General features: G+C 40.5%; 1 protein-coding gene across 6 annotated transcripts in view; it reads right to left on the reverse strand.

Moving 5' to 3' along the window:
• macrod2 (mono-ADP ribosylhydrolase 2) overlaps window positions 1-18,797 on the reverse strand; it is a 423,644-nt gene that overhangs the window by 13,033 nt on the left and 391,814 nt on the right. For 2 of the 6 annotated variants that reach the window (XM_042432918.1, XM_042432913.1), the window contains exons 10-15: window positions 12,990-13,028; window positions 11,225-11,284; window positions 5,596-5,634; window positions 5,130-5,174; window positions 3,600-3,740; window positions 2,892-2,960 (exon numbers count right to left, since the gene is read on the reverse strand). In XM_042432918.1, the coding sequence (XP_042288852.1) occupies window positions 2,892-2,960; window positions 3,600-3,740; window positions 5,130-5,174; window positions 5,596-5,634; window positions 11,225-11,284; window positions 12,990-13,028 (393 nt within the window). The remainder of the gene's footprint in view (window positions 1-2,891; window positions 2,961-3,599; window positions 3,741-5,129; window positions 5,175-5,595; window positions 5,635-11,224; window positions 11,285-12,989; window positions 13,029-18,797) is intronic. The other 4 variants (XM_042432916.1, XM_042432915.1, XM_042432914.1 and 1 more) reach the window with 4 other exon arrangements.

The following is an 18,797-nucleotide window of genomic DNA, read 5'->3' on the forward strand; positions in this document are numbered from 1 at the left end:
TGACGACTGGAGTGAAAATGAATAACACAGAGGGCTGTTTTCTTTAGCTTTGTATTATTTAGTGTGGGTGAACCGAGACTGAGATGCTTAGCTGCTATACACACTTCCAAATATGTGCAATACTGAGTTATGTGAGAACAGTGGGGTGTCAACAGACAGTGGTGACGACTGGGAGAATGCAGATATGAATGTGTAAATGCAAAGGATGATATTTGAGAACACTGTAGAGAAATGTCTGTTACACATCCAGCGATGTGGGATCACTAATGTGTACAGTGTGACCTGTTCATTACAAGGTAGATGAGTGAAGCCTCCTGCTATGACGATATTCAAACGACTAGAAGGTACCAAGCTGGTAATTTTGAGATCAAATGCATCCACAGCCAGTGGATAGTATAGCTGCTTGATGTCAGCTACAGTAGATTTTGCTCAAAGGCCTGTGAATCAATGTACACAACTAGACAATAAACCTAACAACAAATTAGAAAGCAATAGAATGGCAACTAATACTCTAATTGCATTAACTGTATGATCAAATATAAACAAGAGGCAGCACAATCCAGATTTATATTTCTTTTTGGCTACAGTTAGCAAGTTGGCAAAGGTGACTCATGTGTAGATGGTCAAGTCTGAGGTGACACTCTCACCTCGACACAGAAGGGACTGAGTTGAATAATTACATAAAAGTGTGGTTTATCCTCATGAGGAAATTCAGTTGCCAGAGCAGGAAATGTCAGTCAGGCTGCTGCAATATTTGTCTATTTATTGGCAACATTTTGCTCAAATATATGTATTTGTTTTATAAATTTGCCTTTGTTTTTCTGTCTAAACACAACATCAGGGAGCCAAGAGGGTTTGAGGGTGAACACAATTAAAGTACGAATTCAAAATAATATTGGTTATTTGTGCTGGCAAATTACTACTTGATCGTGAATATTAACGAGTGTCAAAAACATAAAATTCAGGTAGTAGGTAAGAGACACACACAAACACACACACACACACACAGTCTGACTCACATGAGTAGGTGTTTGCACATGTGTGTGTAGCAATATTCTGCTGTCCTCAAATTGTTTGATTCATTACTCATTCCTCCCATCATTATGAGCTATTTTATTACTCCTTTCAATGAAGCAATGAAGCAGATTTAACCTCTATGGCCATGAGCAGGCAGCCTGATTACAGTTATTATTTTTAATAAAGGGTATTGGCTCGGGAATCATTTGGTCTTGTCCTGTGAATAGCTGGTTACGCGTGGGTAAGCCGGGCTGCGTTGGCCTGCATGAGATTCAATATCTGAGACAGTTTGGGTCTGCGCTCTGTCCAAGGCCCTGCTCCTCCACACAAAATGCAATCTGCCTGCAATCAGGAGTGACACCACTGTTTACTGCTTGACAGTGCCACCACACAGCCAACCCACAGTAACCCCAGACAGTGACAGACACCGGCGGGCTCGGGCACGACACAATCAACAGGCTGGAGTGAAGCTTTCCAGTGATGGAAAACCTGTAGTGTTTGCAGGACGTATTCCAATGGCTTTTCAGAGAGGATGGAGAAGGCTATCTCAGATAGATCTATCTGGAATGCTCATTCTCACCCTAAATTAATTGAATGTCAGTCAAAGAGAAAGTGAAATGGAGGTGAGAGTGACTCAGACCTTTGTGTTAGTGCAGAGGTGAGAGAGGCTGGGGTTCACCATTCTATCCTCACACTTCTCCAGAGAATACGCTTAATCAGTTACTATGTCAGCCAAAGAAAAAGACTACTGCACTGAGAGAGCAGAGGTCCTAACAAAATGGCTGGTTTCACCATGGAGCTAAATTGGAACGAGTGAATGCAAATAAATGCTAAATATATGACAACCTGGCTACAACAGAGAGAAATGAGAAAAGATCTGGACACAATATTTTCATTTAAAGTAGACTGTCTTTAAAAAGTGTTTTTTCCTCCAAAATATGGTCTTTGCTTTTGTGCTTCTTTAGTTAAAATTTCAAGGAGAAGGCTGGCAGTGTTCTATATTTTTCTTACTATCAATAAATCCCATGACAAGACCAAAAACCACCAACAAATTAGTTAGTCTAAATTAGTCTCTAAATGTTTTCTGTCTTCCCTAACCTGTCTGTGGCATTGAGCTACAAGCTGTACTGCACTATTTAACAAACATCACTCAAAAAGGAGTAAATACTGCCTTTGATGGGACTACTATCACCTGCAGATTAACATTTGATGCTCTAGTGAGTATGTACTGCACTACGATAGTATATTCACGATAAACTACATTGATCATGAAGGAACATGTCAGCCAGTCCAACAGCATGGCTCATAACTGTTTTTGGACAACTATGGAGCTTTGTGGCACAGAGGAACAGGCTACATATACATACAGCATTTAATAGTAGGATTAATCATTGTTGATTTGGTCTTTCTATGGGATTTGTTGACAATATAAAAAAAGAATATTGCCAGCCTATTCCTTTAACAAAGCTACTGTTGTTCCTTTTTAGGCACACTACTAATGTTAGCTGCTAGCTATATTATTATTTTATCTTATTTTCTATGTTACAGTATTTTACCAACATGGCTTCCAAAGATGCCACCTAAGCATCTCTGCCATGAGTATTCCTTGTATAAAGTGATGTTACACAGTGATGTGACACAGTAGATATTGGTAGGCAGAGACTGATGCCAGCGGAAAAATAGTTTGACGTACAGCAAAACAAATCAAAACATATGCTGACCATACTAATTCGATACACAAGTATACAAATACAACAAACTGGACAGGCAAAAACACTTTGATGGAGAGTCGGTCAGTCAGTCAGACTCTTGATCTGATTAAATCAAATCAAATCCAAAAAAAAAAAAAAAAAAAAAAAAAAAATTGATCTTACCTTCCATCTCCACAGTGGACTTTCCTGTGTCATCCTCTTCTATCTTTGCAGCAGGCTGCTCTTCCTCTGCTGGAAAAAAGGAAGTACAGCTCTGACGTTTGTTACACTTCATTCACATTACATCAGTGTCTTTGCAGACAAGCGATCGCACCCACGTGCCTGCGAAAAGAGGCTTGACCTGTCATGTCTTCAATCAGATCAGCTTTGTGAGTGTGGTTTGCTTCGTGTGTGTGTGTGTGTATATATGTGTGTACTGTGAGGCTCCAGTGACAGAATATTCTATGTCCAATCTGTAATCCTCCTCACTTGGTTCTGCTTATTCTGTGTTGAGCGATACATTTGCATAGATTCATATGCTGACAGAAAGAAATAAAAAAAAACACTCTTATTGTGCATTTGTAGTGTTCCATCTCCCAACCATGTAATTTTAGACTGCTGGTAAACCAAAAATGTAAACATCTATGTTTTCATTTTGTTATGCTGTCATTATGTCAACCATCATAGTTTCATGTATTGAGCTGACTTCTTCATATATATCTGTCTGCCTCAGTGCCTCCATATTTTGCTACATACAGAGAAAATAGATTAACTCTCATGAAATCAGGCAATCAACAAAACCATTTTTTTCAATTTGGTGACTGACAACTTTTGCACCAAGTTTTTGACGTAAAAGGAAACAAACGCGTGTACCCTTATGTACATACGTACCTTTGTCTTCATCATTATCCTTTTCGACACCTTTGTCTTCATCTTTGTTGTTGTCCATGCCTATATCTTCATCTTTGTCTCGGTTTTCATTTTCATCTTTATCCTTTTCTTGATTTGGCTCCTCGTGGCCTGAATCGTCATCTGGAGGGAAACCAAGATCAAAATACAAAAAAAAAGTTTTGAAGGATTAATTTCCGGCTTGGCGAGTCAAAGTCTTCACATTAAAGCCTGTAAGACGTGGAAGAAAACAAGCCCGTACTTCATTATTGCTGACAGAAATCTTACAGAAACATTTTCACACCAACAGGTTGCTCTTTTCCAGTTTGAAGGCACGGCGGTTGACAGGTAAGAAGGAAAAACTGTCAGAAACTAAAAAAGACATTTTCTAAAGAAGCAGGTGTTAGCTTTAGGCAAAATAAGCTAGTTTTAATGTGGATTTCTAAAACAACTAATTTATGATTCTTGTGTTTGAAGCAGTTCGGGTCATAAAAGGAGTTTGCTAGGTTGTAGTTTTTAAAGTCTGGAGGGCAAGTATAGTTCTAGTCTTAAAATATGTGTATTATTAGTAGTTAAAAGACAAAATCTGAATGTAAAATGAAGATATGATACTCTCTCTAAGTGAGCTTGCTAATAAGATCTGTGCACAAAGGTTACTTTTTTACAAAGTAACCAAGACCACATAATTGAACAACATATTGATTTGTGGTCTCTGGCTGTCATCTGCAACACACACACTTACACACACAAACAAGAATGATGCAACTGCTCCATTTTTGGCTCAATTAGACTGCAGGTGTTATTTTAAACTGTATATCTTTGCTCATCCCAGCTTCTACCTCTCTGTTTGTGTCTCATGAGAAAGTAATTATATATCTCAGGTCTTGGAAAGTGTCCCAGGGCTGCATTTGCCATAACTCTCTCACAGAATATCTACAAAATTCATGTTCAGAGAGGCTCTATCTGTCAAATCTTTGTCAATGGGATGGGATTTGAATAAAACAAAAACAGACGAGAGGCGAGGCGCTGCTCACTGCCAGTATGCAAATGCAGAATGTTAATTATATACCAGCAGCACAGAGGATACGCAGAGAAAGAGAAATGGTTGTAGCTCAAAGTTAATGGTCGCTCCATTGTAACATGCACACACGCTAGCGCACACACTCTCTCAAGGCTCTCTCCCTGTCAGCACAACAAAGCACATCTGAGTCTCAGGGTCTGTTGGTCCAACCTATACACATGTGTTTAGAGCTGTGTGTATACTCCTCTGCTTCTAACAAGACTGATCAGGTTGGATCTTCAATCAAACGCTATTCATAAACAGACACAAGCCATAGTGAAAAACAGAGCAATGAGGTGCACGTCGGTCAGCTCGTACAATCCCCATCTCCTCTAGAGATAAGAGACAGATCAATGTGTGCTCCTTGCTTCTCAGTGAGTGATGTGTAGACAGAGTGTAGAGGCAACCTGACAATAACACATAATCTCACACCTCTTGTGAATGCTGAAGCCTAGATTATAACTGTACTGTACCTTGGTTTTGACTCTCCATCTCCACATCTTCATTTCCCACAGCATCTATAAAACAGAGGAATTCAAAGCGGAAAACATTTTGAGTTCAGTGCTAGTGCCTGGAGTTGAACTGACTTAGCTTTCGATATCACCTCAAACAGCCTTTTCATTCCATCTCTTTGTGTAGCTTTGTCTTTGTACTGCTGTATGAGAGCAATGGAACCACAAAGACATGCATAAATTAAGTGACAAAAAAGAAGGGAAAAAGAATGTCACTTCTAAAGCCATACATAATTGAGGGATTTCTTTGTTCCATGCGTCTGTGATAAGAGAACTTTTTTTTTTTTGTAAGAGTGGTGGCACACAGGATGGAAAGACTGAACTGGAGTGAATAGAAAATTCAATTTTTGATGACAAATGACATCAAGAAGCACTGGTAGAGCCGAAGGGGCTCAGAACATGTTAATGGTGCGTAGAGCTACATTACCATTGTCACCCTCCTCTTCATCGCCTGTTTCCTCTTTACCTGAAAAGGGAGCGAGAGGACTCATCAGCCAAACACAAACATGCAGGGGAATGATGCCAGTCATTCACTCTGGATAACAAAGCTACCAGTCACACTGATGATCACAAACTGTTCGTCCTCTCTAGGCAAAGGAGTCATATCGTACTTTTTACACCATTACATTTATCTGACAGCTGTAGTTAGTTTGATGATTAACAATGTGACACAAGAAACCTAAGATTGGCTTATAAAAAAATGACGCACTAAGAATAATATAATACAATGAACAACCCACAGCTCCAACATTAAAACACCACATACACATTAATTTTATAACATATGAGTTCTTTTGCTTTTGATGCTTTTTCTCAAGATTTAAATGCAATACTTCTACTTGTAATGGAGTATTTTTGCTACTTTTACTTAAGTAAAGGATCTCAATATTCGACTTATTTGATCACTGCCACCACTAGATTAAATGATGATTACAGAATACCAAAGTATCATGTTTAATCTTTTTATAAAGAGCCACGAAAAAAGAATTTGTATAAAAATACTTTCCAGAGGGGATACTAGTGCAACAGCCTGGAATGACACTCATCATATTGTTCATATAGACGTCATACTTGCTCATAAACCTCAAATTTAGAGTCATGAGAGCATTTTTTTCCCCAAAAAACTATGTGACTATCTTCAACACCATTGCAGATTACAGCCAATTTATGCCAAAAGTCAGATTTTAGTATTAACATAAAACAACTTAAATCCCTGCATCCACACCCTTTTCTCCCACACACACAGACCAGACACACACACACACACACACACACACACACACACACACACACACACACACACACACACACACACACACACAAACCAATGACATTTGGGACAAATTGAGTAAATGAAAGCCATGACACCAATAAGAGAACATGCTCCACAATGGCTATTGTGCAGCTTCTATAATTGCTTTTTTAACAAGCTGCAGAGAGAAACCATTTTTCCATATCTATGCAATTTTGCCCTGCACTCAGAACAATAAAAATGCCAGCCTCTATTAAATGGGGAAAAGGCCAGTTCTACCAGTGCTGCATGTTTGTCTCATGTGTCTCTGCCCATCATGTAGAATGCTGGTGACACACAGTAGATGGCAATCCTTTCTATTAATCATGACTGGCATTTTTGAGATGGAGCCTCAGACAGGGGTCTGGAAAGAATACTTCATTGGGAGAGCAGGTTAAGATGAATGCTTCATTGGCCATGAGGTCACTCTAAGCCTTTCTTTTGTATTTAAAAATTTTTTGCATGACTGTTCTGTATCTGTCTAAAGTGATCCCAAACAACAATATATCAGATATGACAAAAGGCTGAATGCAATTTCCTCCCTGTTATTTGATCATTCCTATTTGACTTATCGAATGGAACAGTATTCAATTTGTGATAAAGGATGCTAAGGGACAGATTGTGAATAAACATGCACATGCACACACAAACCAGACAACAAAAGATTCTATGTGGGGCAGATGTGATTTATAATGGCTCCAAGTTAAGTTCAATTAGAACACTGTCTCCCAACACAGTAAAAACCAAACCAGCACCTCCACCGCGCTGCTCACTCATCTAGTCCAAGCAGCAGGTGGCAGCATTGTCACAGCTTTCCTGCCTAATACTCACTATACTAAACTGTCTTCACTGTGAATCAGAGTCTGACATAGTACTTCACACAAAAGGGCTCCAGCCCAAGTCCACACCTCAAGACTCAAGTGTCAATTCTCTCCCGAGAATTCCACTTTAAGAAATATAGCGACTAAAAGGCAATTTTAGGCCTGCACTTGTGTTGAGTGTGCAACAGCACCGTGGCATTTTGTTGAAAAAAATATAGTCTCACAAACACTTAAATGATTTATTTATGTCAACAACAGATCCAGGGGTACAGTATCACAAGGATATAAACAATTTAGATGCTGATATGCCACCTTCCCTCAGTGTCCTACTTGCATGACCGTTGAGTAAACAACAACAACAACAACAACAACTAGGACGTAAAATCAGCATCTTATAATCAGGAATGAACAGAAATGTGACCAAGTTAACTCACATACATACTCACACACCCTAGCTATGCTCTATCTCTTCCCCCCAGCCCTGTCTTCTACTCCTTCCATTAAAGCCAACTGGAGCAAAGGACAAAAAAGATTAAAAAAAAAAAAAAAAAAAAAAACCTTGAAAAATTCATGAGACATGTGTAAAAAGGAAAAAAGGGCTCCGAGATGACCAAAAGCTATAATTCAAAGACCTTTTTTCATGTGGAATGAGTGTGCGTTTGTGGGCGATGCTTGACGGCTGCCACAGTGTAAAAGGCATCCCATGGAGAGGCTCGCTGTCTGTCCACGCAGATTTATTAATCTCCGTGTCCACACTCGGTGCCATCTCTCACCATCTCTCCTTCTCTTGCTCTGGTCTTTCCCAGAAGCTCAAGCATGCCAGGCAAACCATATCCAGCCAGGAATTGATTTCTGGCTCAATGTTCACATTTTACTGTGCCCTGTGACATCCACTAATCTCACTAATACCAATCTGATATCAAATAATAGATGCTGTGGGGCTGCTTGCCAACTCAGGTGTCCTCTAAAGAGACTCCTTTATACTCCGGTCTTGGACCTCTGTGCCAGCGTTCGCCTCTGTGTCTCCCCCTCCCACCTACCCTTCCCCTCTGCGTCTCTTTTTCTTTCTATAGCTCGCAGCCTCTGCATGCTGTGCTTCTGTTTCATGTGGATTACATCACAACATAGCTCATAACACGCACATACACACATAGTTAATCTGTGACCCTTTTTCACAAATACACTTCGGGGTTATTTGCAGTTGACGAGGGATTGTGTGTTCGATCCGTTTGAAGAGGAGCTGAAATACTGTTCAAATCTAAAAAAAATGTTCACCAGTTGGGTTGGTCTTTAAGTAAATATGATTTTAACTTAATTTATGTAGAGCTTAAACATAGACAGGAATGTATTGTCAATGGGAAATATTCATTAGACAGTCTTAGAAAAATATCACAATAACAAAGTAATAAAAGGAAAATGTAGTAAAAAAACATTAAACAACTAATAAGATAAAATAAGTGTAACATCATAATACATAGCAAGATACAATATAATATGTGTTTCGATGTTCAACAGAAAATGGAGAAGCTGCTGTGCTGAGTTTGAACAGTGGGTTGTTTCACAGTTTATGTGCTCTTTCATACAGTTCGGTGTTTGTGTTAATTGCATGCTTTTTACCGTTTTCTTCCCTCACTCCACCCAGGCTCAAGAAGCATTGTAAGTGTAGCAGTTGGGACAGAGCAGCCCTATAATTACCCTCAGTCCACTAACCAGTGTATTTATCATGGAACAACATTGGGAAAAGCCTTAATGTTTTCTCTTCATCAGTACTGTGGCTAAAAGCCCCTCATGCCTGACCCATGGACTGGGGAGAGTGAATCCCCCGAGGTGTGTGATGGATGTGATGGATCACACTGAGGCATATTGACAGGCACGCACTCCACCAACACTGCTGCAGAGTGTAATTTATTCTAAAAAGTGCTCCACATATCGACTGTACCAAATATGTGACCTGTTTTGCTGGCTCTATAGACAATATGGTGAATTTTTGTTTGTAAGAACATCTTACACAGGTGTGCAGACGTGGTATGAGATTCTCAAGCATCTTAAAACGTCTGTCTCACATAGCTGACACTCTGTTTTTGCAGCAAGCGTTTCCTCTGCTCTGTGCTATCTTGACATCTGAGTGTTTTCTATGATTAATCCTTCCTATGTGCTACATCGAACCAGACCTAACCTTTACAGTGCAGGCAGTACAAAATCATTTCAATCCCTTCCTGTGAGAGAGGTTGTCTCAAGGACTGAGTGTTCCCATGCTAGAAAGCTGTGCCAAGGCCTTTTGTGAATGGATTAGTTACTATTAAGCTGCCGGGCCTGATAAATTAGGATTTATAAAGATTATTACAAAATACTTATGCCCTCCTAATGCTGGTGATTGAATTTGTGAATCATATTGAATTACTGCTGTGGATTATGGAAAGGTATGTTGAATAGGCGGGAAGAAATTAGTTATTTTGCTTTGTTTAAAGACATAGAATGTATTGACGCCCTTGAAGTGACAGCGCTATCTAGTCCAGCCTCTCACAATCAGCGGAGAGGAATCGTTTCCCCAAAGAAAACAACCATGACTGCTATCTTCAAAAATTCCCTGCAACGTTAAGGCTTGAAGACAAATGGATGGTGTACCATTTTAATTGCCTACTAACACCCTCCAGTGTAAGAATCTAATTATCTTTGGTCCATCGTATCGGAGAAGCCTATAATTGTTTCAATATTACACATCCAAAGGGGCTGAAACTGCAGAATAGCCAGATAATGGCTTCTTAAACAAGTTTGCCTCTAAGAAAACATTCTTTTAAAAAAGACAAAGCTTCATCTTGTATTCATTTCCCCAAAGAGGAACCTTGCACCAGAGAGCAAGAGATTACTGACCAAAAATACACTCTATTACTCCACTGGCCCTGTTCACACCTGGCATTAAAATGTGTCTTGAGTGATCCACAAGTTGACAGCTCTAAGTACAGGTGTGAATGCACCCAAAACGCACTGAGGACGCATTGAGATCGCAGGAGGTAGAGTGGGTCGTCTAATCAGTAGGTTGGTGGTTCGATCCCTGGTTCTTCCGGTCAACATGTCGAAGTGTCCTTGGGCAAGATATTGAACCCCAAATATGTGTGTGTGAATGGGTAAGTGAGCATTAGAAACACTGTAAAGCCCTATATCACTCCTGATGAGCAGGTTGGCACCTTACATGGCAGCCTCTGCCATCAGTGTATGAATGTGTGTGTGAAAACGTGAATGTTGGCATGTGTTGTAAAGCATGTTGAGTGGCTGGTAGACTAGAAAAGTGCTATATTTGGTATATTTACCATGCTGCATATGGCCATATTCTGGACCACACTGAAGGACCGCCTACTCAACTGACGTCCTCTGCATAAGCAGAAGTACGTACTCATTCACACCCCAATGGTGTCATATCGAAGTGCAAAATAACAAGAATAAGCCACAACAATAGCGTGTTTCCTGTGTACCCCATCCACGAGAATCCATTTTGCCTGTTTGATTTCCATTGGGGCCAAAGAGTTTTGATTTTGCCCACGTGCCAAGATCTTTGCAAGCCTCTTCTTTTAATTTCTGGCAGACTAGGCACTTCCCCTGCCTATTCTGCCGGAAACCCCGCTGGTTAGAAACAGCAACACATTTGGTCTTTGCAAACAGAAATTATGTGATTATATGCATATAAAGCGGGGGAGTGAGATCTGATCACAAGTGGTCACTTGAGACGTATGCGGAGATGCATTCTAATGCCAGGTGTGAACTGACATACTTAGAGCTGTCCACTTGTGATTGGATCACCCAAGACGCATATTAATGCCAGGTGTGAACAGGGTGATACACACAAAATACATTTTTCTGTAAACATATATTAATGTTCTTTGTTTCCAATAATGCTACCTGGCATGTCCAAAACAAGCAACAACATTACAATACAAAATCAAGCATACCTCTGTTACTGTCTTCACTTTCTTCCTTGGTTGTGGATTTTGTAGATGGTGGTGTGGTATCTATAAATAAACAAAAATAAATGGCAATTCAGTGACGCAAGAGTGACACATTGTTATTATCCCCAACCATCAGGATCTTGTCAATTTTGGACTGTTGGATGAGAGATGGTGTGAGTAAGGATGACATTTGGCAAGCCAAGCTCCTCGCAACAATGATTATTCTAACTTGGCCATTCTGTCTCGGCTCACCACGCTACAAGAGCCTGAGGGAGAATGGCTCTTATGCTGTTTTGTTTTATACCTGCCTGACAAAAAAACGACTCCTGTGGGAGAAGAGGGAAGAATGTGAGGCTTTGAGACCAACTCCAGAGTATAGTCTTGGACAAAAGCACCATTCCATGTGAGAATGGCAGTCATTCGAACCTTTGAATAGGCTCCAGGCAGCACTGATTCAAACTCTGGCTGATGGAGCAGAATAAAAGGCCAGTCCTTGGCACCAGCGCAGAGGCCTATCAGACAAGGCCAAACTGGACCAGGGCAGGGCTGGCATGATGATACAACAGAGCTAGGAATTATCAGGGGTTATTTCAGTTGGCTTGATTTGGTCTGGTGCTGTGTTATTACACTGTATGCGGTGTTAAATAGCTGGTGAGGAACGCAACAGAAAACAACAGAGTCGCTCAGGCACTAACAATAGGACAAACTCTAAAATGCAGTTCCTCTCAGCCAAGTCTTTATGATTTAGCCATTACGTGCACATTGTTTCACTCTGGAATATCACATTTTACAGTGCACTTATAAAGCAGCCCTTTTATGTTCACCCAAAATGGAATCTCATTGAAAACACAGATGCGTGTAATTGGCAAATCATGAGGGTGACTTTGGGAGGAAAAACATTTTGATAGCACCCTGGGTCCTACATTACATCTACGGTAATCTGAACATTTCCTTTGACAGACACTAAAACTAACATTGTTCTCTGCTTAGTTGGTTGCACACATGCTATGACGTTGACAACAGAAACAGCAGTTAGACCTGGCAAGCCCCTGCCCTGAATCCCCTTGTACACTGAAAGAAAACTTGCCATCAGGTGCTTTCTAAGACCTACTTTACCTTGGAGAAAACTGCTTGAGGCTGTACATTTCATCAAACTTTTCATAAAAATTACTTTTTTTGTCTACCAAGAAGAAAAAAAACCAACTGCTGCTAAACTCTATTGGATCCATTGTTCCTGCTATTCAAAAAATATACACACCTCCATGAGGCTTTCTGTTGGTGCCATTGCTTATTTAGGACATCAGTACACAGACAAATGTCAATAGTTTATCCTGATAAGCAGTATCTGGGAGTTTCAGGCCGTGTGCCAAGATGGTGTGGTGATAAAAGTATTATGCGCTGACAGTTGTGTTTGTGCTATTGCCTGGCGCATGCTGCGGAGGGATGTTGCTCTGCTGTTTCTTTGTCATTCGTTGAGGTGGTCTGAAGGCATTGTGCCCGTAAGCTGGATGAAAAGAATGGTGTCGGGAATTAGCTGTGGATATAAGCTCTTGTAATGTAATGTACCTGACATGAAGTATTTTTAACTGCAATGTGTCAGGCCCGGGATTCAACTTGTCATCAAATGAATAAACATTCAATTTCATCTGCTGCATAAAACCTAGCAAATCACTGTCACGAGTTGAAGCTACGCCACTCACTCAGCCTCTGTGTGCTTTAATGGAGATGTTAAGGTGAAAAGGCAACCATGAAATATTCTGTCACTCACCTCCCTTCTGCTGCTCCTCCGTACCCTCCAAGTCATTGTCTGGCAGAGGGGGAAAAAAGAAAGCGTGTCAAACCATGCTATTTTATAATGTACGATACAGCAAGTCATCACAACTCGTCTCCTTGATTATAATGTTAGAGCACAGCATTTCAATGCCACACTGCTTTGTACTTTATGTCTGCTTGAACCAGTCAAACAATGAAACTATAATCTGCAGTGTTTTCCTCAGAATGTGATTGAAATATGATAGCTTTTCTATCCAACCCATTCACATGTCCAACAGCCGGCTGTTGAAACATTTTCACGTCCTCCTTCTTCATCACACCAGCTGCCATGCTGGGAAATCTTACCAGCAACCCCTCACAGCCTCCCTCAATTCCAGCACCAGACGGCCTTGGATCTAGTGAGTTATTACATTAAATGACTGTGTATGTGTGTGTGAGGGGGTCAAATTCATGAGACATTCTTTTTCAATTAAATCTATACCGGTAGGCTCAGCATTAATGACACAAAACCTCCTGTTTCCTCAAATTACAAGGATTGCAGGGTGGGGTGGACAACTGCGCCTTAAAAAAAACCTTTTGATTTTCTCTTCTTTTCTCCATGAGTCCATTGTGTGAGACAGACTGAGTGAACTAGAGGTGTTTCTGGGTGGATCAGTTGAGTTGCACAGTGGGAGATGAGAAGAAGGCTTTGGATGCTGCTTCAGGAGGGACTGCAGCGTGAGAGACAGAGAGAGAGTAAGTGTGGATGCCTGCTCACGGCTCCTGACTTCCATCATACAAACACACACACTCATACACACTCAGATCTCGCTCAGCTCAGCATGCCTCAAGATGCTTTGAGTCATGCCACTGTATGTATACAGTATGTGTGTGCTTGCCTTTCAATATGCGCGTGAATGGATACACAGTATGTGCGAGGGCACGTGTACAGTATGACTACATACAGTCTGTATGGCTGTGCGTGAATCTGTGCAACGATTGCACCGTGGTTAACAAGCAAAAGCAAGCATTAGCTTTGATGAAAGGCTGTTGTCATCTGTTCTGTAGAAGTGTAACCATCAGAGCTCCCTGTGGATCCAGCGACAGGCTTTTCTTTTGTATAACACTGAATAAAAGGGTACAGTGCATTAATCTAACCCTGCTTGGGGAAACAAAGGAAGGCCCAGTGATACAGTATAACAATGGTGCAAAAATGGAAACATGCTACTGCCACATACTACAATATAACCACTGCTCAACACTGCTGTCAACACTGGAACTTTATGTGTCATAGTCTACAATAACAATATATGACACCTTTCTTCATTTCCTTCTGTCTGGGGTGAAGACAAAACAATTGGACAGATTCACACTAGATGGCTTGCTTGATCTTCGAATGAATAGAAACTATTATGATATGAAACTGATGAGAATCAGCTGTTCAGTAATTAGACATTTTGGTAAATACATTAATTTGCTTTCTTTCCAAGACTTAATTGAGAAGTTTGACACATAAGATAGTTAACATGTCAATTAGTGAGATTTTAGAGGTGCTTGTAGAGAGTTTTTTTATCTACTTTTTGAACAGAGCCACACTAGCTGTGTCCCCCTGCTTCGAGTCTTTGTGCTAAGCTAAGCCAAGCTAACTGACTACTGGCTCTGGCTGTTGGATTTTAAGTTTTAAACTGATTGTATTACAACCAAGAAACCTCTGAGTTATCTAAAAGCACCCATGTCTAGCCAATACTGTACATGCTGATAAGCAGCTAGTCAGTATACGGATTTGTACCTTTTCTACATGTCTGTGATTCATGCACAAACATGGGAACTTTTTCACATATGATGAGCTAAAACTGAATCCTCATATCTGCCAAAGCTGACTGAGAAACTCTGAGCCAATGTGCTTTCTGGCAGTCATATCACTAACACACCATGGTCTCCTCATTTCCCTGCCCCGAGGGATAGCCTCATGAAACCAACGCAGTTCATTTTCAAACTTCACAGGGTTCCTGTAGCCCTCTGTATCCTCTGTCAACAAATTACATGTGTGTGATAGTAGTGTTTGCATACCACAGCTTTACCTCTTTCAAAGCAGTGGGGGGTTGAAGGGAAGCTTCGATTATGAACATTTGGGTGAAGGTGTGTGGGTTGTGGGATTGGGAGTATGGACTGTATCAAGAGCCATGTAAATAAATGTCAATTGGAAAGTCAGTGAAACAGTTGGAGAGAATGCAGCAGCCCCTGCAGATCTGTGGGCTGTGTTAATATTGTCAGCACTGTGGCTGATTGAGAAGAAGAAGAGATGGAGCCCAGCTTGTGGGCAGCCACCCGGATCATATTAGTGAAGGAGTGTAACCAGAATCAATTTCAACATGCTTTTACCCTCTACAACCAGAGCTGCCTCACGGCCTCAATGCTTGCAAATAATATGTGCCAAAGCAAGCATGTGGTCAATCAGGATCTATGAACTAATCTGAATATGTGATAGAATCATGTCATATGATTAATTGCTTTGATTACGCCCTGAATGTTAATCAATTAATGGTTTCACTTATTCATATTTTTAGCTTTAAGATTACAGATTTTTCTTCTAATGGAAGCATGGTACTTCTCTGAAATTTTCTGGTAACTCTAGGCAGAAGCATAGTGCCCATTCAACATGAGATTGGATTAGAAATCAGTGGTGAAAGTAGACACCACAATGGAAAAAACACTCAATTACAAGTACAGGTACATAAGTTTTGTCAGCAAAATGTACTTAAAATATCAAAAGTAAAAGTACTCACTATGCAAAATGGCCCAAATTAGAATGTTATATTTATCATACATGTATATACACTTACCAAGCACTTTATTAGGAACACCTGTACAGTTTATTGCAATCTAATACAACAGCACTACCATAAATTTTACTTTTACAAAGCTTACACAATTTCAGCTTTTTGTCGTAATGTTTATTACTGAGGTTGTAGTGGGTGGTGGTGTACCGGAGTGCAATAAATTGAAAAGTGTTCCTAATATTTTGCCCACCTCATGTATGTTAATGGGGTGGACAAAATATTAGGAATACTTTTTGAAAATGTATAAGCTTTGTATAAGTAGAATTTATGGGAGAGTTGTTGTATTGGATTGCATTAGATTGCTCAGTTGTTCCTAATAAAGTGCTTGATGAGTGTATTTTATTAGAATATTAAAATTGATTAATTGGTGTGTAGATGTAGGCAGCATTTTAATGTTGTCAAGGTAGAGCAAATTTAAACACATTATACTGTTAAATAGTCTAATCTGTAACGTATACATAAACTGATCATATGTCATACGTATAAAATATTGGTCTGAAAAGTAACTCGTGACTATAACTGTGAAATAAATGTAGTTAAGTAAAAAGTAGTCCCTCTGAAATGTAGTGGAGTAGAAGTATTAAGTCGCACAAAATGGAAATACTCAAGTAAAGTACAATTACCTCAAAACTGTACTTAAGGACAGTACTTCAGTAAATACACATGTACTGTGCATGTCCAAAATTTACTGCATGACACCCCTGACTCTTGGTGTGTGTATTCTCTCGAACAATATAAACACTGATTGTCCTTTTAGCCTCGCTGTGAGGCAGCACCTTTGAGATGTTTACAGTTTATGGCTTTTTGAAGTAATGAATAGGTCATTACATCATCGATTATGAGCTCAGTTGGCATAGTAGGTAATGGATGGTGAATGGTACTACAGAGGCAAAACTGTATATGTAGTTTCTGTGTTTATCAGCTTGTTTGTCTACTTGCATATTTCAGTATTTGTGTGTTTGAGAGGCCTCTTTTGCAAAAGGTATGACTCTAAACTTTAATGTAGCACCTTAAGCTGGTGCTACATTAAAAGGCCTTTGTCTGTTTGTGAGAACTCCATCATTTCTCATCAATCAGCTGTTCCATTGGTGGACCTGCTTGAACACTGGGCACATACCACTGCCAAAAAAAAAAAAAAAATCTGTAGTCATGTGTGCTGATCTTAATGTTCAAATATTCAATGTGTGACTAGGTCAATCCTGCTGTTTTATATATATATTTATATATATGTGCACAGGCTATTTCTCAGTTTCCTCCTTCTGCAGAGATGTAACCATATTTTAGCTCTCACATAATGACAGCTTGTGGGAATGCACATTGTAATAAAGCAATTTCCTGTATGCAAATGTCCTGTTTACACGTTCCTGCTCCAGTCATTGTCACTTGACAGATTGCTTGAATATGAGGAGAACAGCTATACGATGAAAAATGAGAATAGTAAGACTTCAATAAAAAATCTATTGTGCCTACTCTCAGCCCTAGACATGCTTGAGACTGATGTCACAGGGAAGTTTCACTTACACACGACCACACACACACACACATATACAAATTACAGAAAGATCAAGGCCACCATTCACAACCGCTTCATAACAGCTTGCTGATCGAGGAGGTGGCGGAGAAGCTCCTCCTCGATATAATGAGGAGGAATGACAGAAAGTGAAAGAATGAGGTATTGGGCGAGTGGCATGGGAACAAGGAGAGGTGCAAGTGAGAATGAGTGAGGGAGAGAGGGTGAGAGAACAGGGAGGGCCGATTTCACAGACGGTTATCGAAAGTGAGAGGATGTTGCGGGAGACAGTATGGTCTCAGGCTTCTGTATGATGCGTTCGGTGTTGCCGCGAGATCTACTGGACTGTCTGTCTCTAGCAGTGAGGATGATGAGATGTTCTGAAAGCCCTTCAGCACACCTGCAGAGCTAATTCACAGTCTCTGATTCACTACTGCCATTCTGCGCGGGCTAAATGCAAGTCTTTTCACACAACAAGGTTTTACATTCCCTACATGATACCAATCAGCATTTCTTTCTTTAAAGCACACCTATCAACTACTTCTAAACTCATTAACATGGTGCAGTCTGGCTGAAAGAAAAAACAAAACAACATATGAATTCACTCCCTTACACTCAACAAGAGTGTCTAGTCCACAATCACAGCACCAGTTATGATGTTATCTTTGAGTTTTTCCATAGCTAACATCTTAAAAGAGAGTATGGTGAAAGCTCTGCACATGCACACAAGGTGAAAGATCAGAGCAGGAGTAGACAAGTGTGTTGTAAAAAGCTTGCCTGCCTCACTCCAGACAGTGACCCTAAGTGGGAATGTCACACTGATTTAGCCACTTGGTCTATGATGAAATTAATGTCCTCTCCAGCCCTCACATGCACAGAGAGCAGTGATAAAGCTGGCCCTGACCCTAGAGGTCAAAGGGCATGTGACAGGCGAGATGCTGTGATGAGAAAGAGCACTTGGGCTGGCATCATATGTGCTGTGGTATCCTTTTGGAACAAACCCACATTTAATCAAAGACGGACCTCTGCCAGCCTCATTAGCAACTCAATGCATGTAGGTAAACAGTAGTTTTTAAGAGTTATCTTCTAATAATGTAACCCTAAAACTTTTCTGATTTCCCTTTGTGACACACACACACACAGAGTCTGTTGTTTTGTTTCTTCCCTGTTCCCAGTCATGGAGAGATATAGGGCATTTATCCACTGACAGCACTTGTAAATGGCGAGAGTGATAACTGGAGAACAACAACTCCAGATTCTCATCTCAGAGCACTAATATGATGAGACGGGTGCAGGGTGCATGGGGGCAGGCAATATAATTAAGGTCTCTCCCCAGAATGTAATCTTTCAGGAAAAAGCCTGGGCGGAGAGCAGGACAGATGACAGGAGCGCACGGGGAACAAAACACTCTCCATCTGGGAGCAGCGAGATGAAGGCCTGAGAGCTGGTATTCCATTGGGGAGGTGGGAAGGGA

This window comes from Thunnus maccoyii, chromosome 14, assembly GCF_910596095.1.
Source record: "Thunnus maccoyii chromosome 14, fThuMac1.1, whole genome shotgun sequence".
In the NCBI taxonomy this organism is placed as follows: domain Eukaryota; kingdom Metazoa; phylum Chordata; class Actinopteri; order Scombriformes; family Scombridae; genus Thunnus; species Thunnus maccoyii.